This window comes from Serinus canaria, chromosome 5 (genome assembly GCF_022539315.1).
Source record: "Serinus canaria isolate serCan28SL12 chromosome 5, serCan2020, whole genome shotgun sequence".
NCBI classification, from domain to species: Eukaryota; Metazoa; Chordata; class Aves; order Passeriformes; family Fringillidae; genus Serinus; species Serinus canaria.
In genome coordinates this window covers 21,447,293-21,472,162 of record NC_066319.1, presented here as the reverse complement: position 1 = coordinate 21,472,162, position 24,870 = coordinate 21,447,293, and the positions used below count along the sequence as shown (strand labels likewise).

At 41.4% G+C, this 24,870-nt stretch overlaps 1 protein-coding gene across 1 annotated transcript in view; it reads right to left on the bottom strand.

Annotated features, from left to right (window-relative positions):
- TTC17 (tetratricopeptide repeat domain 17) overlaps nucleotides 1-23,321 on the bottom strand; it is a 55,077-nt gene extending 31,756 nt beyond the window's left edge. Inside the window, exons 1-14 of the mRNA XM_009102144.3 lie at nucleotides 23,068-23,321; nucleotides 10,176-10,265; nucleotides 8,662-8,831; nucleotides 7,551-7,662; nucleotides 6,303-6,434; nucleotides 5,470-5,579; nucleotides 5,032-5,176; nucleotides 4,512-4,651; nucleotides 4,117-4,277; nucleotides 3,686-3,798; nucleotides 2,602-2,742; nucleotides 2,046-2,161; nucleotides 765-939; nucleotides 205-282 (exon numbers count right to left, since the gene is read on the bottom strand). Of these exons, the coding sequence (XP_009100392.3) occupies nucleotides 205-282; nucleotides 765-939; nucleotides 2,046-2,161; nucleotides 2,602-2,742; nucleotides 3,686-3,798; nucleotides 4,117-4,277; nucleotides 4,512-4,651; nucleotides 5,032-5,176; nucleotides 5,470-5,579; nucleotides 6,303-6,434; nucleotides 7,551-7,662; nucleotides 8,662-8,831; nucleotides 10,176-10,265; nucleotides 23,068-23,283 (1,899 nt within the window). The 5' untranslated portion in view covers nucleotides 23,284-23,321. The remainder of the gene's footprint in view (nucleotides 1-204; nucleotides 283-764; nucleotides 940-2,045; nucleotides 2,162-2,601; nucleotides 2,743-3,685; nucleotides 3,799-4,116; nucleotides 4,278-4,511; nucleotides 4,652-5,031; nucleotides 5,177-5,469; nucleotides 5,580-6,302; nucleotides 6,435-7,550; nucleotides 7,663-8,661; nucleotides 8,832-10,175; nucleotides 10,266-23,067) is intronic.
- Between the last annotated feature and the right edge of the window lie 1,549 nt (nucleotides 23,322-24,870).

Genomic DNA, 24,870 nt, shown 5'->3' with positions numbered 1-24,870 from the left:
TACAGAGCTGTTTGGTCCACTTTGAGCTAAATTAGATACTTCTCTATGTATTGCCGCTTTACTTGTAAAAATGGCTTTTAAAGTTAGTTTCATCTCAGATACAGGCAGCAAATAAACTCCTTTCTAGTGTGTCACTGACTAGAAGTATAAAAACAAATCTCAAGTAAGAATTCTGAATTCATCTCATGCGACAGATGGACATACCTTTTTCATGGCACGATCTAGAAACACTCCTATCTTCGCCAGTGTAATAGTTTCATTGTTGATACGAGAATGCAAAACCTGGAAGACAAAGATTTCTTTTACCCCAAACTATTGAATAAATTTTACAGTCAAGATCTACAAGGGCCATTCAACACTTGCTTCCTTAAATCTTCTCTTTAGCAAAGTGCAAATATATTGTACTAAGAAGAGGATGTGAACAACTAAAACTTAAAGCAACCAATCTCCGGAATGCACCAGCTTACTAGCATGCAGTAGCTCTTGGGAAATGAATCGTATCAAGTGAGTGTTAGATTTAAAAGGAAGATGTGATTTCAAAGAGTAAATTAGATTTCCCATTTTGTGTGCTTTTGGTCAGCATCTGAAAGAAGTCAGACAAGTTAACCCTTTCTCCAATACTATTAGAAAGAATTTGCCCACATTTTTCCGAAGTGATGATTACCTTGAAATATCAAAATCTTTCACTATCTGAATAACATTTTTAAGGCAATAAAATGGAGGATTTTAAACCAGAAGAGAAGCAACAAGAAAACATCTCTTACCTCTCTTGCTTGATTGTCTGGCATCCTGAATTTCAAATCTAGATTAGTGTCTAGTTCCTTGACCAGTATGTTTAGAGATTCATTATTACGAGCATCAGTAATGGAAGAACAATCTGGTGCCTGTGCTTCTCCATGCCCAAGAGTATCTCCTGGAATATTCAGTAATGGCTGGATTCTAGCAATAAGGAGAACCAAGGCAAATTAACAGCCTGTGCTGCATGTCATCATGTAGAAATACAAGAATCTGCTAAGCCTTGTACTGCAGACTCCTATGAGACATGAGCTGCAAACATGAAGAACTCAAGGACCACCCTTCCCTTGAAAAGTAATTTATAAGGTCTTTACTTTCCATTTTTAAGCACAGAATAACAAGAACAATGAACAGTGCAGTAAAGATAATAGAAAGTTCTCATTTTATGCTAATAAGGATTCTATGAAGTTTAGGACTAAACAGATATGTGATTAAAAAAAAGTTGAATTTTTTACACTAGAACTTGATTTCAAAAGCATTAAGAGGTAGCCAATTACGTATAAAGAACATTCTAAGATGAAAACAGTTTTTTTCCAAAGGAAGTTGCTGGATGTTTTTAGATGGGAACCTTTAACACAAGCTCAATACTAGTATTATAATGACCAGGTAGAACAAACCAGCTTTTTACTACCACTGCCATAATTTAAGTGACTAGGGTATAACAACACTGCATTGATCCATGTAAGTTACCTATTGCAGTACAGACACATTTATTTTATCCTATATAATAACAAACATTACTGACTCTTTCGTGACTAAGCTGATATTCTACCTCTGTCCCAAAGGAATGAGCTAGAGTTTTCCACTCCTAATCCTTTTTTACTGTTTCTGGTCTTCATAATTTTCTGTCATCATAACTAAAGCTAATAGGACGTATGCCATGGACAAGAGTTAACTGTAGTTATTAAATAGATGCTCACCTCATTCTCTCTCTCAAGGTATTTTTTGTGTTAATATAGTTCACAAGACATTCAGACTCGTGCTTAAATTCTCATTCTGTCTGTGTTTAATGTGTTCACCCCAGACTAACAGTCAGGGAAGAATCACCATGAAACTGGAGCTGGCTGTTATACTTGCAGCAAAGACAACAATCAAGCAAAATGCCTTTCTTCTGTGGAAAGGCCAGAGAAAGAGGTTTCAACACCTCTGTGCTGTTGATTACTAATTGCATCCATCCTCTCCAGAAAGAAAATACTCTTCACTCATAAGGTAAAGATTTACAAATTCAGCTTTTAATAATCATCACTTGCCTGAATCCCCTGTTTTCTGGAGGCAAGAAGTAAGTTGGCAGTTCTTCTGGGTCAGGAATTCTGGGCAAAGATTTCATGCATTCTGACCTCTGAGGCCAAAGAATATGCTGTTTGTCCTAAGGGGAAAAGGAATTATTTGTTAATATTTTCTCAACATTTTTAATATTCTAATGAACAAGGTAATAAAAGGGATATTAAAAGACAGTCTGAAGAAAAAAACCAAAACAAAACTATGATCTTTATAGCTGTTATTTTTCCATCTTTTTTTCAACAACAGCAATTGAAATTTCTGTCTTTACTTAGCTGTACCGCTTTACTTGCAGCAGATGTTTACAGATCAACTCCCTCAGCGCTCCAGTAATTTCAAAGGATGGGAAACCAGTACAGAGAAACTAGACAGATGCTTGTAGGTTGAAGAAATTTGGAATGCTACATTCTCCAATGCTGTCACACATCAAAACTGCGGCCCAGAAGCTAAGAAGTTTCACATAAACAAGGAGAGGATTCACTTTCACCCCTCCTCTGTGAAAGGGCAAAGCTCATCCTCTTTACTCACTCTGCTGGGTTCCACACTCCACACTGAAACAACAGAACGAGCCACAGGGGAGGACTGCAAGGACTGGCTGTGAACACTTTGGTTTGCATGAAGATCCAAATTCATGGATGTCATACTAGAAGTTGAAGAGTCTTCACCAAACTAGAAACAACACAAAGACAAATTTTTGATAAATGGGGTGGTACATTCCTTGTTGAATTTCTCCACGTTATTTCCCCTCCCCACTTATGTAGTTAAGCCTTACTGATAAGATGAACTGTGGGTAGCAGGAGAAAAAAAGGAATTTAAGCCTCTTGATCCACTCAGACCATGAAAAAGTAATATTCATACTGTAAATAAGCCAACAATGAAAACACAAGTGCAAATCAAGGAAAAAATGCTAAAAGGTACCAAGCAGACACTTGTAATAGGCCACAAATAAAATCTCCTTATCTGGATTCACAGCTTGAAATCAAGTCAGAATTGCTAAGACTCATGGCTTTCAGAATTATCTCAGTAATCTGAATTTATAATTACTATAATAGGAAAAACAATCAAAGACAACAAGAAGACAACAGCAAAGTTAAAAATAATTATTCCTATTTCTTAAAGCAGTTAAGGGGAAACTTCAGAATATACTCCACATTGCAAAATAACTGAAATCATAATCCTTATCTGCAGTTCTAACACAGCAGAGGTGTTGCTTAGGTGCCTGTCATTCTGGATTTTCAGTATTGGTACACACCTTGCTTCCAGAACTTCTTAGTACTCTTGAACAAATTTCCTTGGTGCAATCATAGGGAACTGAGGCTTTGGACTAAAATCAAGTTTTTGATTCCAAGTAATTCTCTTTTCTAGGTAAAACAAAGCTTTTTACAAGAAACCCTCTCTATTTCTATAGTTCACAGTCTCTCAGCTTGTATTAGGATCAAAAGAAATATGCATTAGAATACTTTGCACTCTGGAAAAGAAAGACTAAGACTTCTCACTATAATTACCACACCCAAAATGTAACCCTTTTGAAAACCCTGAAAAAACTGTAACTTTTTGCTAATAAAGCAGATGGGATCCAACTTGAAGCAGTGGTATCAATTCACAGACAAACCTGAACATATTCCACATTTTCAAAAATGTCTCCGCGGTGATAACGAACAGGCTGATCCCACTGACAGTGCAAGCTATGCTGCTGGTTGCCCAATCTGCAAATCTGATGGTTCCCTGCAGAGCACAAAATATTTTTTTATACTAGAGAAGTGTGGTTTCTGAGAAGACAGAAGACAGCACACAGTCAATCTCTCTGCCCCCAGTTTGGTCAATCCTTTTTATTTACTCCATCAGCCCAGAGGAAACTCCAACCTCCAAAGACTCAAAAGAAAATCCCTGTTCAAGAACATACTGCAATCTCTTGTTTTAATAAGCAAAACACAAGAGCCACTCAGGACCATCTTAATCTACGAAGAAGTTATATCCTGACACTTATCTGAATATGTGCCATATTTCATTGCTTTAATGAGCATGAACACTAAAAAGTTGTACCTAATTGAGCTTCTTTTGCCATCTGTGTCTCATGAATGATGTTCCTCAAGATTTGTTCCTCCTGGATGAGCTTGTACTTGTCTAAAACATCTTGTTGCCTAAGGTAATGGTCATGCTGCTTTTGATATTCCTTTAATTCATTTAATGTTCGCTGAAGTGATCTTGGAAATCAAACAAAGAAGATTTACTTTAAATGCTTTCTAGAATATCACCTCTTCCTACACTCTTGCACATTTTAAACTCTAGGTTTCTTTAAGTATTCTTATGCTTAATTCTATAGCATAATCAAAGAAATACAAAAATTTAAAAACAATTCTTCATGAAGTGTAAACAATTGCTGCAACAGAACTACAGAAGTTAGACTGTATGCATTGCCACTGGGATATTTTAGTTACCTATGCTGGGCTTCCAATTTTTGCTCAAGTTTTTGCTGACACAGGACAGCATGCTTCCTTTTTACAGCTTGCTCAAACCCTGGTTTGGCCTGCAGAGCATGATCATAACACAGGACTGAGTGGTTGTACTCTCCAAGCATCTGAAGAATGACCGAGAGAGAGAATAAGCCATTGTGCAGTAATATTTAATAAACAATACTCAGTTTTTAAAGAAGCCATTAATGAAATTTTAATTTATGGTAACAAATAGCCTGTCCTTTCTGACACTCAAGCCACTACATCTATTAAAGAAAGGCTGCAGAAGAATTTTACCGTAATTTATTTCCAAGTGCAGATAAAAGCCTTTGCTAATAGACAGACTTCTGAATAAAAGTATCTTGACAGCATCTTAAGCATTAAGCATGAGATGCACATGGAGCACAAGACACACTGTATAAGAGTAAACCATTACAAGTCAACCCCAAAAGATGAAATAACATTTCATTTTCTTCAAGTCTTGGAAAATAAAGATTGTATTTACTGCGTATATATTTCCTAAAGTGTAATAGCTGGTAAAGAAGTCACTGTAATCCAGAGCTGCATGAACCACAATAGCTGCATCTGCAGAGAAGTGAGCCCGGTGCAAAATATTTGCCAAATTTACCAGTGCAATGTCTTTATTTTGCCTAAAAGAATAAAAGAAAATAAATAGAAAAAAAATTAAAAACTAACATTAAAGGAAGGTAAGACTGTGTAAGAATCATGAACAAGGATACATTAATTTGCCAGACACACATTAAAACATATCACTTGCTAGAAAAATGTCCCAACTATTTATATGTCTAGTATAGCACACAGAGACCAAGAAAAAGTAACACAGATTATTCCTTAGCATACTGTCTTAGAAACGAAAACCTTTTTACTAACCAGGATAACCAGAAAAGCAATCTGAGAAGAAATCCTTATTAGCAATTCTTACCTTGAAGAAAAATGAAGAGCACGCATGGCACATTCTACTACTTGGTATGGCTCATTCTTTATTCGCCAGTAAAAAGAAGCCATGTTATAGAGTACCCAGGAAGAAGAGTTCTGCAGTAAAGAGAAACACATGACCTGGACCAACTACTAACACATGAACTAAAAGGTTAATCAGGGTTTTAATTACTACAGGATGAAAAGGTGAGCACCAAAGTTGGTGCTCAGCTGCTCTACGCAATCCTCCTACACTGGAAAGCTGCCATTTGGCAACAGTTGTCAATGTTTAGGAACACTGAACTAGCATACTAATGTATTAAAGAAACAGAATTTCTGCATTTCAGGCAGTTAAAAATACAAAAATGAGGTGAAAAGAGGTGACAGTAGTTTAAGCATCAGCATCTTAGCTGGAGTTCAATGAGGGTTCCTAGATTTTGCAGGAAGGCATTTAACAAAAACATACACCCTTCAGTACTGCGGTTTCTTCTTTGCTCTTCAAGTACCTGTATTTTTTGTTTTAAAATTCTAATTACCTTGACAAATTTAAGGATTTATGTAGTTATGTTGTCTAGCAAGCCAATGAATGTGGCTTGCTAGACAACATAACTACATAAGTCCTTAAAGATGACAGAACTATCTATTCACCAGCTTTGCTGATGCTTCTCCTGCTTTTACATGCCTATCAGAAAATGTTCTCAGTTTGCCTTTTGAAACTGAACTGTAAACCAAAAATACATGTGGAAAAGTGGATCTGACTGCTTGTACGAGGTGTATCTAAACATGTGAGAGCTTTCCAGCACTCCATTTTGCGCGCCCAGCAAGATTACAGTTTCATACCTTCATAAGCCCATCATAAATACGGTGACCTATTTCCTCTATACTTCTTCCCAGTCTCCGTGATAAGTATGTGAAGATTGGATCTTCTTTAGGTAACAGGGGTGCAGAAAGATTAACTCTTTCTTGGACACCCTGAAATAAAAATTGAATACAGGTATTTGCTGACACTTAAGAGTAGAGAAATACAAACGAAATACAATACTCCAAGAAAACACGTGGCTTGGTTATTTTACAATCTTATCTTCCTTTCAAGATTCCAAGATCTCTGGGAACTGACAGAACAATTTCATCTCTGACAGATAATAACATATATTATTGCAGATGGGAAAACAGTAGAAGCAGCCAAAAGCAGACTGCTTGCGAGTTCTACAGGGGAGATATTCAATTCTGGTAGCACTGTATACCTGGCAGCTACTGATTTCACTAATGACTACTGAAGCACTAAAGTCAGGGTTGTAGGGTTACAGTCCCACAGCGGAAGCATCCCTACACCTCTTCTCTTTCTTCCTTTCCAAACACAAACATTCTTCCTTCAAAAATACATCCAGACCCAGGAACAGAGCTAAAAACCTCTACATAGTGTTTAGCTGTAAGAAAATCCTTATTTGTTGATGAAAAGACTTGCAATAAAATAAATATCAAGATAAAAGCATTAAAGCTGTTTCTGCATTAGAAAATCTGCTCATATAATGCTGTTGACAAAACCAGTTTTCCTACCATTCTTCCACTGAAACTTTTCTGAAGCAGCTGAACTTTGTACTAGAAGGGAACAATTATCTCCTCTGGGTTAGGGCTTGGCATTCAGATACCAAACAGACATTCAGGTTTGTTGGGAGCTACCAACAAAACTGCAATCAATTTTTTTTATTCTGAATCTTCATACATTTTAATGACCCTGTTCAGTACTCTCCAAATTTCCACTGGGACAATTCACAAACTAGTAGTAGTCCCACTGAAAACTACCAACTTGCTAATGAAATGTGTTATGAAAAGAAAAGACTCAATTTTCCTAAAAATGTCCTCTAAAATAAGGCAAAAAAATAACAAAAGAGAAACTGTATACCTGATGGAACAGGTATAACCTCTGATACACAGGTACTTTAATCAGGTCCCAACTGTACTTTTAAAAAAGTATGAAGCAGTCTTGGAAGATTACAATACTTTTCAACCTTGAGCGAGAGCTGCCAGTAGCAGTTCTCTATTCCTCTTCCTAATGGGGAAAATACTTACTTGCATTTGCTCACTCACCCGTAAGTGCTGAAAAGCATGAATACTGTATGGAAGATCTAGAACTTTTGTACAGTCTGGCTGCTGCAGGTCTGGAGGCACTGGGGACTTTGTGTCTATATAGTCTTCAGGGCTGAGGACATAATAACATAACACAGCAGACTGCAGATTAAAATGCTGCTGAAGCTCCTAAGAGACAGTATGGTAGCAGATACAGAGACTACTCTGATTTAATCATTACAGAAATCCCCTGTTCGGGCTCATTAGCCCATTTCTGTTATATTCCCAGATTTCAGTTGTATTGGGATGTCATGACTATAGGATAAAGTCAATAAATTTGTCTGCTTTACAGAAAATATCAACATTTGGATAGCCTCTAAAATGTATCAGGGTCAACCTCGAGTATCACTGCTAAGATTAATGACATATCTGCCAGGCGAATGGCAATGCTTGCAGGCTCTTCAACTGAAACAAACAAACCAATTCCAAGTACAGGTGATGAGAAGTCCAAATGAAAGTGCATGACGATAAAATTGATCTTTTCCCACTTCAAGTACTCATGTGATTATGATAAAAAAAACCAACTAAAACGAAACAGTCATTCCTGAAGATGAATTACCAATGAAGCTAAATGTCAAGTACAGGGGTTGCTCATCCTTCACTTTGTAAACACGAGATGAAATATGACCAGAAAGTTCAACAGCTTGGTAATCAATGGAATTTCATTCAAATTTGAGTCAAGACGGTTTCCACTAAAATAAATATCTAGCTCAAAACACTGAAAGCACACCCAAGCAAATTCAACTCCCTTCTATGTGACATATTTCACTTTAACTCACACATCTGGTAGTATCAGTACAAAGTAACAGTGGTAGAACTGGGAAGAAAGAAAAAGTTTCAGGGCAGGGCTAGCATAGATAATTTGGGGGAAACAGTTTTTGAACGTTTCACCTGCTCACAACTAATGGCAGATGTTGTTTCAATTTTATTCCACAGTAGCACAAAACAAAAACTGCCATCTAAAGAAAGTCAGTGCTGGTCATTTTTCACTTGTGTTTAGAGGCACTGTTGATTTTTTTTTATTCAGTAAAAATCTCAGAATATAAAGTACTTTATTAAAGCATCTTATTACCGGATATCTTTGCTCTCTAAGGTGATGTATGTGCCATCATACAGATCTAGGTCTCCCAGGGGCACCTTTGCTTTAATGCAGTCTGGATCTTCTTTATTATGCCTTTGTTCCAGCCCTGTGTCTCTGTCCTCATTTTCCTCTATATGAATCTTTTGAGCAACTAACTGTTTCTGTAGGAAAAAAAAGGAAACAGAAGCATTTAATACCGATGAAAGCAAACACTACAGTTGATACAATTCAATAGTCCAACTTTTTCCTTAAAACAAAGTTCATCTGAAAAAAATCTAAAAAATTCTCATTAAATTTTGGGGATACTCCCTTATCTTTTATAACATCTGCAGTACTTTTTTGGATTTGGATAGCACATAAATGCTTTCTTTAGAGATAATACAACTTGAATGAGCTCTTATTTCTCCTGTTTGCCTAAAAAGTGATCCAAATCCATGGTAGGCCATTTAGGAAAAGAAGAAATGGTTGCTACCAAGTACATCAAGTTTTTTCACATTTGACCCCCTTTTTTACACTTGTGGAAGACCTTGTGGAAATAGTATGAGGCATTGCAACAAATCAGCATCATTATATTAACCATTCAGCGTGCTAAATACAACTGGACACGAGTACATGTGAATAGTACTGTACATGAATACCTGTGAAATGAGAAAACATGCATTTTTAGTTAAAGCCATACAGGTTTGATTACATGCTACTGTGAAACAATAGAGATACATACACTAGTAGCAATTTGTACAAGAATTTTACAAGTTACAATAAGTAACTGCTGCTGAAAGTCATTTGTGTACCAGAAATTGGACATCAGTGATTTCCACACCCACAACCCATGCCCCCAAAAGCTTGCAAGTATTATTCTATCCACAGCTAAAATGCCCATCACCACAAAAAAGATTGTACTCTGATGAGAAAGACTGGCTGAATACAGACACACCAGGGGCAGTCCTGCTTATTTTCCTTTCTCCTACTTCACCCATTCACCTAGAGCTACCTCTGGTGTTCATCTAGCTCTCTACTTAGTCAATTATCCCAATCTGATAAAACCAAAGCTGGCAAAAGAAAGGGGTGCATGGCCAGAAGGGCTGTGAGCTGTTTGCTCACCTAACCCCTATTATATTTAAACTTCAGCTTATCAGTTCGCAGTTCATTAAAGCCCTTTCCAAAAGGGTGGTCTCAGACCCTTTTCAATAATAAATGAGCTTGAAGAAAAACAGAGATGATTTGCTCTGTGTTCTTCCAAAATACAGTACAACAAAATCTAGTGACTTGATCTAAAAATGTTAAGATTTATGGCTAACAACAAGGAATGATACAACTGGAGACCAGCTAGGCAAACCTGAGGAAAAAAAATTCTTGAGATCTGAAAAATTTTTCATCCTCCCACTGAAGGAGAACTTTTCCAATAAAAAATTATTTTCGTCATCTAAAACTATCACTATAAAGTCTATGGAAAAAAACCAATCTTTATTTTCAGAATTAGTTAGTACTTAAATGTTAAGCTTTACCTCCAGTTCTTTGAGGTAGTTAACTGTTGTTTCTTGTCTCATTAGTATTACCAAATCATGTGGGTTTCTCAAGTTCATTGGTGAATCCACCTGCAAGACATTTTAACAGTCCAACATGTAAGACATTCACCTAATTTGAGTGATTTCAAAAGAAGGGAATTTTGTTCATTCAATCACAGATTGGCCGTTCAGAGGTCTTCTGTCCAGTCAACATTCATAATACGTCCATTATGAAAATCCATACTTCAAACAACATTGTCATTTGAGAATCCAATTCAACCCATGCTTTAACTTTAAACCTATTTTAATTAAATCAGGCACACAAGTTCAAAGCGTAAGAGGCAAATAAATTTCCACAACAAACATTACTAAGAGTACTTACTGCTGAAATACTAGATATCTTAAACTGCAATCACAGAAACTGTTTTGTAACTTTAAAATTCCTCCACCACATCCCTCAAAACACATAAAGGAGTTCAGCTTCAACTCCTCTCTGCAACTAATTTAACACACTGGCCTACCATTAGGATCTACTGCCTTCAAGATTAATAAGTAAAGGGACAAAATCAAGAGGGAAGCAGGGGAGCACTGAAAACTCTGTTACAGAAGACCATGCTACAGCTTCCATAGCTATGCAGAGGAGTTCACAGCTCCATGAAGAGGGACATTAGAGGCAAGTCACAGGCAGAGCAGTTACACCTCAGCCCCTGGCTGGGCTCAGTTAACTGCAGCACTTCACCCCATGGCCGGAACACCCCAGCTGTGTCCTCACGCCAAACTCTGCAGTGTCACTGGGTGGGGGAAAGTCCCTACAGTGGAGAAGGTGGTGTAGCAGCAGCTGAGCTGATGCAAAGGCTCACTTCCAGGCTTGCAGCCCTGTTTCCTCCCATGTGTTGGTGTGAGAGCAGTACACTTGGCTGCACACCAGCTGTGGTAACCTCCGTGATCTCTCGGAAGCCAACCCAAACTCAGGAGTTGAACAGAACATAACTCCCTCCTGGTTGTTTTGTCTGAACTAGTAAACTAAATTAGTTCACGAAGGATTCAATGAGCATGAGAACAGAAACAATGAAATAGGAAATGTGATGACAGGATGAAAAGACAAGGTGACAAGGACAGCAACATCTCACACTTTTAACATGACTGTTAGATGGTCTACATCAAGATGTTTTTCCTGGATCTGGTCCGTTTCTGTTCAAGCTTTCAGGATACAGAACCAGTTGCTGCATGAAGATGTGAGCACTTACCTGTTAGCATGGATACCTCTAAATGAGCTGTCCACACCCATGACATCTATGCAAACTTGATGACATTACCATTTAATGGAAAAGTTTGCCATATATACAGGTGCAGGAGAACATCCTAAACTACAGTTCTTCCTTTTTCGTCACCTTTCCAAATAGCTTGGACAAATTTCTGTTACACTCTCTTACTGCAGAGAACTGCATCTCCAGCATATTTTCTGGTTATCCTAACATGTCCTGTCAACAGCTTAAACCTTAGGCTGTACTCTCTTGATTGTAAGTCAGATAAGAAGCTCAAATCTACTTTCTCTGGACTACTGACTGTGAAGCCTACATTTGTTGTAAGATTCTTGACTGAGTCAAGATTCTTGACTGACCTTGTCCTCTGAGATATAAACACTTGTTCCTTTTACTAAACCCTAAGTGTGGTTTTGGCTAAATTTGGCTAAGTATTCCTTTCTAAAGCAAAAGCTGCAGTGCTTCTTTTAGTATAGAGCCATTTTGATGGGTGGCTACCTATATAGTCCAAACAGTTATATAAAAAACTCAGTTTCTTCCTTAGCAAATTAATGCTCTTATATCACCAGACAAATATAAAATAATGGGTGCTACTGACACTAATCCATTTTTACACTGAATTTGGAGATTCCGGATTCAGCTGTTGCAAATAAAGGATGACCAATCATCCACCATGATGCAGAGAAGCACAAAAAATATCATTTCCAAAAAATCTCATGATTTTGTTAGTTGAAGTATTAAAGTCTACAGCATTTTATTCATGGTCACATTTCCTATTTCCTCCTGTGGGCCCCACCTCACTCTAAACTGGCTGCACACTAAGACGGAGTTATGCACTTAATATAGCACTGGTTTATGCCTCACTTGCTAAAGAAACTACCACGGTATGTGCAAATGAATGAGAGATTAATTTGCAAAGAAAATAAGTTTCACTGTGTTTAAAGCACTTCATTACCCATTCCAAAATAGCACTGCTCATCTGACATCTAAAGGCTGCTTGCATGATTCTACACAATCACTGAGGGAAAAGTCAACTATCAGCTTCCAGTGACAAACAGCATCTGGGCGTTTTTGGAGAAAGTTATGCAGATGTCACCAATTAGAAAACCTTATTCTGAAAGAGGAAGGATCTTGGATTAGCATTCATTCAGAAACCAAATGATATTCAGGGTCACCTTCTGTTTTTAGCTTTTGGTAAGACACTCCAATGAGAAGTCTGAATTTAGTATTGGAGAATTTGGAGTGGTACATTACCAACCCAGTGTGTGTGGGTTGACAGGAAAGCAATGCATTAAGTACTACACTCCCATCAACTATTATCTGGCAGCAGAAACCAAAGTTTCAACAACCAAACAACCAACATCACTGAATTAATTCATAAAGTTACGGTGATCCACCAGGAAATCATCCCAGTTAAGGATATTTTTCTTTAGTCTTGAGATTTTCCCTTTCAGAACATCTGACTCGGTCAACAGCAAATAAGTACTTTTTAATAACAGCAGAATCCTTCAGCCTAGCAGAAAGTTAACCTTACCAGTGTGTAAATACAAAGCTCCTAACACAGAATTTTAGTAGTTGCATTGAGATTGCATGGCAAGGGGTGCCTTCTGTGAGAAGCTGCCAGAAGCTTGCCCTAAGTGTGACAGAGAAGACTTCAGCTGGCTCTGAGATAGATTCACTGCTGGCCAAGGCCAAGCCCATCAGTGACTGTGGCAGTGCTGCTGTGATAACACATTTAAGAAGGGAAAAGAAAGTCACTGTGGCCACAAAAAACTAAGAATATGCAAGAGAAACAGTTCTGTAGATACCAGGGTCAGTGGAGAAGGAGTGGAGAAGGTGCTCCAGGTGCCAGAGCAGAGATTCCTATCAGCCTGTTGTGAAGACCACCATGAGTCAGGCTGTCCCCTAAGCCCATCAGGGAGCAGAGATCCATGTGCAGCCGAGGGGGGACCTCACACCACAGCAGGTGGATACCCAAAGGAGGTTGTGAACCTGTGGGAAGCCCACACTGGAGCAGCCTGTTCCTGAAAGATGGCATCTTGTGGGAGGGACCCTGAGCTGGAACAGTTTGTGACAGTCCATGAGAAGGAACCACACTGGAGGTGTTCATGCAGGACTTTCTCCTGTGGAAGGGACATGACATTGGAGCACGGGAAAGAGTTCTTCCTTGGAAGAGAAGGAGCTCTACTTGGAGGAAGCTGTGGTAAAACCACTCTGTGATGAACTGACCACAGTGCCCATTCTTCATCCTCATGTACCACCCAGTGGGGAGGAGGTAGGGAATCAGAAGTTAAGTTCAGAAAGAAAAAGATGGGTTGGGGGAAGGCATTTTTAAGATTTGCTTGTATTTCTCATTATCCTACTCTGGTCTGATTTGTAATAAATTAACTAATTTCCTCAAGCTGAGTCTGTTCTGCCTGTGATGGTAACTGGTGAGTGATCTCTCCCTGTCCTTATCCAAACTTTTGAGCTTTCTCTTGTATTTTCTCTCCCCTGGGCAGCTGAGGAGAGGAGTGATAAAACAGCTTTGGTGGGCACCTGGTAAGCTCTTCATTACCCCTTTCTCTGTAGTGACAGACAGATGGCTTTTGAACTGAAACTTATTAATCTCAGATCCAGTCAGCAACACAGTGAAGACTTGCAGTTCATTATCCAGCTTTTTACAACACCCATCCCTACATCAAACACATTTTCTTCACAGTGCCAGCCGTTTCTACAGTAGGAAAAAGACAAAGCTGACGTACTGAGCTGTGAAGAGCACCAATACTGTGTTTGCCACTGAGGGCAGTAGTGACACCTCATGAAGAATACAGTGAGTAAGTTGCAAACTAAGGTTTGCATCTGCATAACTTGCCCAGCACAGATGTGAGTAGCAGCAGTGATAAAGGTAAGTAGGAAGCAGGATATGCTGAAATCAGGCAGGCACACTTGGAGCCCGACAGGGCTTGTTACATGCTCACACTTCCCTCATGCTGCTTGTGCTCAAGTTCCACCTGGCATCTTCCTGCTTTCCTGTGCAGCCACATCCCCAAACCAGGAAAATTATACCCTGAACAAAACCACAAAATAATCAGCACTTTCTTGTGAGCTGCTGCTTATTAAAATTCAAAGAGAAGGCAACATACCCCAAAGATTTGGAAAAGCTCTCAGAGCTTCACTCACCTGTCAAAACAATTCTTTAGTCAAAATACAATAGTCCAAATAAAAGATATTTGATGGATACCTAGAGACTGTTCTGGATTATGCCCCTTCTTTCCCACAACAAGACTCTAGGTAGATTTCAGAGGATACTGGTTTCACTCAGACTCATGTCAGTGCTCTTACAAACACTTGCCACCTTCACCCCTTCATGCAAAAGCTGTTGTGCCTTGACACCTGATTTGGGAGTCAGATGAGTGAAAAGTACTCAGATATTGTGACTTGGATCGTGTTTTTCAAAATGTAAGCAACTCTCCATAAGACTTCTCTGGGATGAAACAGAACAGATGTCAACCAACACAACAAACACAGCCTCATGGTGTGGACAGTGGAGACTCCTGCACCTGAACAGAGTTCTGTCCAACTTACTCATTTTTAACTCTAAGTGTTTGGCTGACAGCAATGCACCACTTTCATTTACTCTTCCTCCAAAGTGCTGAAACTGTGACATGCAAGATGAAGTACTTGAAATGCAAGAATTTGACTTCAATTCCAACACAGTAAACAGGGAAAAAAAAAGTTGTGCTGAAAAGCTTTCTTTGAACCTTTGACAGCTACTGTAGTTACACTGCAGAAAGCCTGCCAGTAAAACACTTTTAGAATAAGTGTTCTCTGTTCAACTTTGCCCAAAGGTGAAAGTTTCTTTATAAAGCACAGTTCAAATTTATTCACTGTCACAAAGTACACCAAGAACCTGATTCAGCAAGAAACACACAGAATTTGTGTAATGAAAAAAGACATCAAGTTGGATCAAACCCTGAAGTTTTAGAGTCTCCTATGTTACCTCCATATATCAAAGTCTCTCAGCAATTAGACTTGCAAGTTTTGCCAAAACTTCCAGCATATTTTCCCCAACAATCCAGTTACATTGCACCAGGAAGATTTTAAATTTTTTTTAATGAGGGTCGATGAATGCCTCAGTCATCTATTTTTAAGTAAGGCTTTTATTTCAAGTACTGTGGAAACCCCATGGTTAACTGAGGCACAGGCACATCAAAATCAGAAGTGCTGTTAGTGCCTCTGCACATCCTAAAAGCATTATACTACATGCAGAAGGCAGATTATCGGAGAAAGAAACTGAAAATACACTGCATCAAATGATGGGATACACAAAAATGGGCTCCCCATATTTGTTTTATAGGCAGAGGATGTTTTGTCACTGTACAAAACAAAGGCAACTCCCCCTCCAACAGGCTGGAACTTCTTGCAGTCTTGAGGGGAGCCATGGATCTGAAAACTGGTGCCTGTATTTTGGCATATTCTTGCTGTCTTGAGATACTTTACACTCCAACATGATGCTACATGGCATTTCTGAGGAAGCCATGAAAAAATCTGTACAGGTTTCAGTGCAAGACAAACTACAAAATTCGAAAATATATTCTTTGACTAGTCCAAATGATGAGTAGGCAGTGTCAGAAGATACTTGTTCCAAGATTGTCACTGAAAAATTCACACAGAAAAATGATGTTGAAATGGGTTTTTCTAAGTATTGAGCCATTTAAAAGTTTACTGCTGCAGAACCTGTTAGCAAACAGCACAGCTAGTATTAATAATATCAAAATAATATGTTGATATTATTAATACTAGCTGTGCTACAGAGAAAACACAAATTTTAAACACTTGTAGCAGTTCAGAAATATAATCTAACAAAGCTGCAGTATTACTGAATAGCTCAGCTCACCTGAGATCACACAAGCTATGAATATCCTAGGTAACAGATCTAAATGCATCAAAGGGAAACAAGACTTTACTTGGAACGCCATGTGTCCAATGTGCTGCTAGTCATATCAAGAGATAATCAAAACAAGAGATTACATCTGTAATGAGCAAGTACTTTTTTTTTTTTCATAAAATGGTTCTTGATGTCTGCTCACTGCCAAATCCTAAAAATTTCAAGTGTTCCAATATTGAAAATACAGACAGGAAGACTAATTATTAGACAAGATATCTAAAAAAGAATAACCCTGAGCAGTAACTTCTTCAGCAAATGAACAACAGAAAACCCATTATTTTTTTCTGTTAAACTTTGAGGGAAATTATCCAGCAGTGTATTTTTAAAGCAGGCAGGTACATGTAATAACAGTGGATTTCAGAGTCTTGCTGACTTTGCTCTTTTGGGCTTTGGTGGGATCTTCATGCAAACATATGCCTGGGCCAATTCCAAGGCTGCCCTTCAGCTGTGAAGCTCATAATACAGGGAAGGCATTGCAGGCACCAAGCATAACTCCCACCACAGAACAGCCAGTTTCAAACAGTTGATTCATATCATCTTTTCAGACTGTCCAACCCGTATTTCAAAGGTGACAGAAAACAGGAAATCAAAGTGTGAGGATCCTAAGAGAAATGGGACCTGGGAACACAGAGTGCCCAGAGGACAAAGGCTGTATGAAAACCAGGAATGAGCAGGACATGGCTACACATGGTCAGAGTCACTGCTACAGCATCCTGGACTTACAGCATGAACTGCCTTGGTGTGTATTACCATGCTCAGCTAAATCCAGATATCTCTGCACTAAAGCTTTTCTGTCAGCAGTCAAAACCTGCCATAAGATTACCTGCTAGACTGTGGCAGCTGTGAGGGGCACAGCCCCCAACAGCTGCAGCTCAGCAGTCCTTGGGATCTGCCTCTTAGCTCATCCACCTCAGATGCAAATCTCTGCTGAGTTGAGAGCAGTGGAAACTACTTGTCTACCATGGCTCCACTGAATGAAACATTTGCATTTCTGATGCAACATACAGGCTACCACAAGGCCTATTTTTATAAATTTGGATCTAGTTGTGATGTTCACAGTGACACAGACATACATAGGCTGTGCTCCCCTGGGAGCAGGCAGTGCTGGTGAAGTGCAGTTCTAAATGCCTACCTAGGACAAGGGCATTAAGCAACTCAGTCATTCACAAAACATTCAGGTTAAAAAACTTTTTATACCCTTATGTAAAGGCAGAAAATTTAAAGATGTATATTTTTAAAACTACTATTTTCATAGCACATGAAGGCCTATGGTCCTCTGGTGATCAAGAGAGAAGTTCTAAACCAGAAGAAGAAGTTTTCCTTTTCTTAAAGAAAACCTTACCTCAGAAACATTCTACTTCAGATCATCCTAGGGATAGGATAACATCTAATAAACTACAGAACATTCAAACCAACCAGCCCAGGTGTCTTTGCACACTCTCATAAGGAGGGACTGACAACTGTTTTGGGGAAGGCATAGCTCCACCTTACACACTTCAGTAAAAATGAACAAATTTTTTTGTGTATGTGTGTGGGGGTTTTTTTGTTTCTTTGATTTTTTTTTTTGTTTAGCACACAATAGACTTGGAAAGATAAGAAATTCAGTCAACCAGGATTTCATACAACCAAGCAAACTAATCTTTAGAGTAAGAGCAAAGCAAACATTCACCTGTCATTTTAAAGATAGGACTGAGTGACTACTTAACATATCACAGAAATGCTTTTGTAAGCAGCAAATAGCTTTTTATTTGGCTGCACTAGAATCTCAGCTTTCCTTGGGTTTGGATGGCTGCTTTTCCTGTATTCTTGAGCACATGGATCACTGCTCTCATCTCAACCTGTTAGCACACATGTACACTCAGACACCAGAGTAATGCATAAACTAACTCTAAAGCCATCCATGTATCAACCTGCTTGGCTGCTTGTGAGGTGCACTTGCACTCAAATCTGCAACCAAATGAACAACTGGTATCTACTGTCTCTCCTCTCTACTGGACTAAGCCATAGTGAAGCACACTACAGCACTGCAGGAAATTCAGATGTCACATTCACTGAGCAGCTGGTTGTCTTAGTTCCAAATAAGTTAGCCAGCATTGCTCTTTGACTCTCCTCTCCAGATCATCTCTCATGAACCTCAAAACACATGACAACACATTAAAACTAAAACAACTTTTTGCCAACTCAGATTTCTTGCCAGGGGCTCTTTGCTCCTTTCCCAATCCTGCTTTGGATCATCTGCCTGGAAAGTTTCTCTGCTTCGCTTAATTATTGTGACCTAACTTCCTTAGAGTTTACAGCAGTCCACAAAAAGGCAGCCCTTTGAGTCCCCACTAGCTTGCTCAGTTTTAATCACCTCCATCAAGGCATCTCTACAAAGACCCCACCTCTGCTCTCGTATGTCAGGTCTCTGAGCCGTGGTAGCAGCTGGTCCCCACCATTAAAGCCATGAATGACTGTACTCTGCACTGCATTTCATCTGACAACTGTCTGTCCCCTCTTTACACCAAGTTTCTCTCTTCTCTGTAAGCACACTAGTATTTCTGTAGAGTGACTAGCTTCCCTACTGGCAGACAAGCACTGTCTAAAATCAGTTATATATTAGCCTGAACTTTATACTGTGAGTTGTGAAATGGCTTATAAACATGAGCACTGAGCAGATATAATCTCATTAAAGAGAGACGATTAGTCAGTCTCTGGCTTTGCATGAGAACACATTTGAAGGTAGATTCAGACTAAAACAAGAACATGAACTGATCCAGAGAATGATGTCTTTGATCTGAAAACCAGCTACTATAGCAACAGATACAGCTTGACAGCTTTTTTCTTGATGACTGAGACTCTGAAATATTATATGAACTGCTAGTAATTTGTTTTGTCATTTAGAAATGCTCACTAGAAACTTGAACAGTGCCTACTTAGCAAGTACTCCTGTTTACTAGATGAGATCTTGATGATATATGGAAAATTGTTCAGTTTGTGTTAATTTTGCCACAGCTGCCAGGTTTTTGTACCACTAGGAAATCAAGGCTGAGCCAAGGTATTCCTGTGGTCTTGTGTCACAGAAAAGTCAATCTCACTTAAATGCTTGAATAGAGTCTCATAATAAATCCTTGCACCCTTGCTGCGCTGTAATGAGAAACAGCTAAGAGAGATTTTAGGTCAATAATGTATAATAATCTCACCTTTCTTCCCTCAAACACATTCCAGCAACTATATTTTGCATTTAGGTCAGGATCCATCTGCTGTCTGCTCCTCATCCACAGGTTCCACACTTTGGTAACAAGGAAAACAAAGCTCACAGTAGCAAATGCAAAGCTACAAGGAAGTCACTTGTCACTGGTGCACATCTGCATTTCCACTGATCGTGGCTCATTTAGCAGTGGGAATGTCTGGGGTCTTACTATCAATTAAGTTTTGCCTACCTCCTAATTATAGAGGCTTCATTCAGATAAACTGAAGTAGTCCAAGTGAAGATCAAGCCTGTGCCTCTCTAAAAAGCTGGTAATTTCTGAAGAGGTATTTCAGACTTTAAGAATGCTAGTATTTCCAAAATTAAATCATATAAATGCTGATTAGTATCACCACTCTTGGCCACCAGCAACCACTTCCAGTCAGAGACTGCTGTGCTGGAAGCACTGCAATGAGCAGGGCAAGGTCCAACAACGGCTGACCACCAGCAACATTGCTCAGGGATCAATACCAATCGTTACTAACACAACTCTTTACTACTGACAGCAGTAAAAAAGAAGCACAAGCTTGGTGTCCTCTGCAGATGTGGGGAAGTGTGGCCATTGCAGGGCTGCAGCAAGACAAGGTGATGGATAATGGGCTAACAGGGACCTGTCTCATGAAGTCATCAACAGCAGCCACAAGCCCATGGGATGAAATAGCCCCATACAGCAGTAAAGGCTGGGGCTGAATGAAAAACAACTTTCCAGAAGTGGCATTTGGGCTCCGGTGGGGAGAGCCTCCGGTGGCGAGGCAGCTGCGAGCCCTTGCAGCTGAAGCAGCCAACTGCACCCTGGGCTGCAGCAGCAAGGCTGGAGCCCACTGGGCAAGGGGCGTGATCGTGCCCCTCCACCAGGCACCACGTGAAGGCACCTGCTTCAGCTCTCTGTCCTCACTTTGAGGGCCAGCAAAGCCCATTTGAGGGGTGAGGACCCTGATGCACATAACATGCAGAGGTTTCCACTGCCAATGAATCAGAGAGTATCTCAATTTGGAATGGACCCATGAGTTCTCATGATACATAACTTAATGATGAATATTCTGAAAAATTTAAGCAAAGGAATGCTCTGCAGTGAAGTTGGAGGCTTTTATCCTGTCAATAAGTTGCTGGTATTATATTTTGGAATGTTGTGGTTCTACCAATTAACAGATAAATCCCTTATGAATCCTCCAAGTGCTGCTAAGATACTACTTGGACACATTTGGTGCTGTGACCACTTCCCTGGGGAGGCTGTTCCAGTGACTGATCACCCTGTCTGTGAAGAACCTTTTCCTAATGTCCAGTCTGGACTTGCCCTGGCACAGCTTCACTCCATTTCCTCATGTCCTCTCACCAGTCACCAGAGAGAGATCAGCACCTGCCCTTCCACTGCCTTGCTTGAGGAAGTTGTAGGCTTGGACAAGGTCTCTCCAGAACTAGGCTGAATGAGCTGAGTGACCTCAGCTGCTTCTTGTAATTTTTACCCTTGAGAGCTTCCATCCTCCTGCTTGCTCTCCTCTTGGAGGGCACAGAGTCTAGGAGTGTAAATGTATTTATCCTGAGGCACCCAAAACTGTATGCAGCACTCAAGCAGTGACTGCACCTGTGCAATGCAGAGTGGGACAAAAACTATTCCTGCCTGTTGCGGGACATTTGCTGCTAACTACCGAACTACTGCTACATTTCGGCACTTAAAACAACATTGAAGTTCACTAAAAAACTTGTCCAGTGATTCCCCAAAACATAAGTAAGTGAAAAAATCAAATTCAGAGGTGCCATGTGGAGTTGGCAATAGCAATAACCACAAATTTAAATACAATTTTCACAAAAGCCAGGGACATGACAGTAACAGATGCCAAAATGCATCTAATTACAAAAAGCTCACTGGACAATTTGGGGCACTACATTCCAGGTACCGAAGAATCCAGCTTCTCATTGTACAAATAAGAACATACTTATAATTGGAATTTCCTTGCTGGAAATGGGTGAATTGATTTTGACCATGCAAGTAAGAGAAGTTAGTCCACAGATACTGTTTTCTCACCTCACTTACAGGCTTTGAGAACTTGACAGAGGGAACATGTGAATGCCCCTGCTTACAAAGCATTTGGAACAGTAAAAGAAAAGACTAACACATAGCAATGGTATGGTGGAAGCTTCTACCTGTACCATCAGTTAAGTGACATCATGAAAAGCCATTCCTTAAAATAAGTAATGAATTTAGCTAATAAGATTTTCAAGCCTGTTTATCTAATTGGATTTTTTCTAAGTCACAGCTGCTTTTCTTGCAATAATCAAAGTCAACAATTGGCCCAAATTTCATAATATACACTCAGGATACACACACAGATGCTTCCAGACCAATATCATATACTTGCACCACTTCCCCCTTATGTTAAGTGGGGAAAAGAGATGAGATAGCACTGGAAGTGGTGTCATTAATTAATTTATTATTAATGAGGGTGTTAGAGTGCCTGGATCCACCCAGACAGCCAAAGTGCCCGAGAACCACAAAGACAACAGGAGTTTCCTGCAGAGAAAAGTCTGCTCCACCTGCGGACCTCACTGCATTCTAACAGGAAAACCCGGCTAAAAATCCTCACAGATGGAAGCTGATAATAGACATTCATGTCTCCACTCTTTTGTACAGGGGGAAGGCCACATTGCTTGCTGCAGAGATCAACTCTTCCACTCCAGAGAGAAACGGACAGATCTGACAGCAAAGTAAATTTCTAGTACTGCTCCCTTAACAACAAAGAGGAAGGCAAGCAACTAAGAAAAAGCCTAAATATGAGATACAGATCGACTCTTTCAAGCCGCTTAGTGAACATGAGGCACAGCCCACTAAAATAAGACATTTTGACTAAACCCACAGGGCGTGCGTGTGCTCCTGCATCCAGCACACACGCCACGGTTTCTCTTTCCTACTTCCAGCAGGAAGGAAAAGCGGCCGGGTCGGGTGCGGCTGGATGTGAAAAATCGCAAACTCACTGACATCTCCTCGCCCCGGCGAGGAGCCCGGGACTGCCCGGGACCAGCCCCGCTCGGGTCCCGGTTGCGAGCCGGGGCCGCGTTACCGCTGCCTTCGCCAGCAAAGCGGGACCCGGCCTCGTGCCGGGGCTCCCCGGGAGCGCTCCCTAGGCAGGAACCGCCGCTGCTCCAGAGTTCCAGCCGAATTCCATCCTCGATTCACCCCAACCCACCGACCGCCCCTCCCCGTTGCCTCGGCTCCGGCGGATTCAAGCCACGTTTCACAAGCGAGGCCAGCTCGCTGCGGGAGACCCCTGTGCCGCGGGAGCCACCGGCACCGGCGCTCGGCTGCTGCAGCGGCTGCGGGAACAGGCAGGGCTTCGCAGCCGGCCGAGCAGCCCCGTGCCCAGCGCCGCACAGCTCGGGGCAGACCAGGGCTATGGGTGAGTGACGGCGCGGACAGGGGCTCTCCGTGCCTCCGCAGCCGGCTGGGAAGCGCCCCGCGTCCATCGGGCCCCTCACCTGCTGCTGGATCTTCCCGTCCTCGGTGACCACCCAGTGGGTGGTGGCAGCGGCAGGCCGCGTCCCCGAGGCCAGTAGCGAGCACAGGCCCAGGGCCCAGCCGGAGAAGACCCATACCCGTCCCAACCCGCCCCGCCCGGACGCTCCAGCCGCCGCCATCTTCCCCAGTCCCGGCCTGCTCGCACCCCCCGGAAGCGGAACGGCGGCTGCCGCCATTTTGGGAGCGGGCGGTGCCGCGCGCTCGGCCCGGTGTGGCCGCGCCGGGGGGCGGGGCGGGGCGGGGGCGGGGGCGGGCCCGGGCCCGGGTCGGTGCCCGCGGTGGCGCCGGGAGCCTGCGGCTGGAACGTTGTCAGTCTTGGAGCAGCCCCGGGTTGATGGGCCGCACAGCAGCGGGGGCGCGGCCCTGGAGCACCGTTACAGTACCGCGCACCGACTGCCCCGCGCGAGGAGCCGGGTCCGGCCAACGGCGCCTTCCCGCAGCCCTGGCAGCCGCCGGTAACGGCACAAAGCCGGCGTTAAATGCCAACAAGCGCCGTGTGGCGACACTCTGAATTTCAATTTAAAAGAAGTTATTTTTGTCCGGGGCACTGGAACATTTGCCACGACGGGTCGAGGGAGCGACTTTGTACCCAGCGCAAACCAAGCCGTCCCTGCAGCCACACACACAGTTAATGCCAGCCTTCCCAGGAGCTGGGTGAAGAGGGCTCTGAACGCCACATCCCTTCTAATGCTTTTCAGTTACACAGCAAAACCTGAACTTTTCTTTTCCTGTTCTATGTGACAGTAAATACCAACCAAGCAGCGGAAGCTTGTTTCCTCAGTACCGAGAGAAATCTAAAAGCTGCCACGTTCAAATGTTTCTGTTCGATCTTTCTGCAGTCCAGCTTCTTGGGAACATCAAACTTCCTAGCGCATTAACAGCAACATTCATTCACAACTCAAACTCATTAAGTAGAAACAAGAACAAGTTTACAAAGTGGTGTCAGTGGTTCAAAGGATTTGTTTTCTATTAACCTAGAGAAAATACCGCCCAAGTATGATAGCTCCTTACTGCTGACAGAGTTTTCAAATCAGAAAACTCTGACGGCGCATTACATTCCACAAAAACCCCTAGGCTGCCCTTCCAAGTGGCTCTTGCTCTATTATAAGTGTTAGGAAAATCCACAAACGCCAGAGGTTGATGTCCAAAAAGGAGACAGGAGTCCTGCAACTTTATTCCAGTAAAAGAAAGGAGTCCACTGAGGGACACAGCCGTGGGGTTTTCTTTCTAGGGGTTTTGGAGGGTGCAAGCCTCCATTTATCCTTAACTGGCCACATGTTGCCCTCTTCCTTTCCCCACTGGCTGAGGTACCAGGAAGGTCAGCCTTCCTGAACCGCCTTCCACATATTCCTCCCTTGAACCTCCCATTTTACACCAAAGTGCAGACTGTCTGTTTCAGGAGCCAAGTTGTCCAGGCTCTGCAACAAACCTGCTGCCCAAAGTTAGGAGAGACACTGGGACCCATTTCAAAGACCTTAACACCCACACCTTCATCCATCAAATTGTTTTAGCTTTCCTCTCATAAGGTACTAACAAACTGTATCACCCTGTCTGTCACCGACATAGTTTATGAAAAATCCTTTACTTAGGAATTTTCCTTTCCTGAGAGCTGAGAAGCCTTGGAACAAACTAAACAATTCTTATCTGCTGCTGTGGAATGCAACGGGGAGAAATCTGTGATTGGCCCCGTCAGACTTTTTGCAATTAAGAGCCTATCACAATTCACCTGTTCGGCCCATCTCAGGCTGAGAAGACTTCAGTTT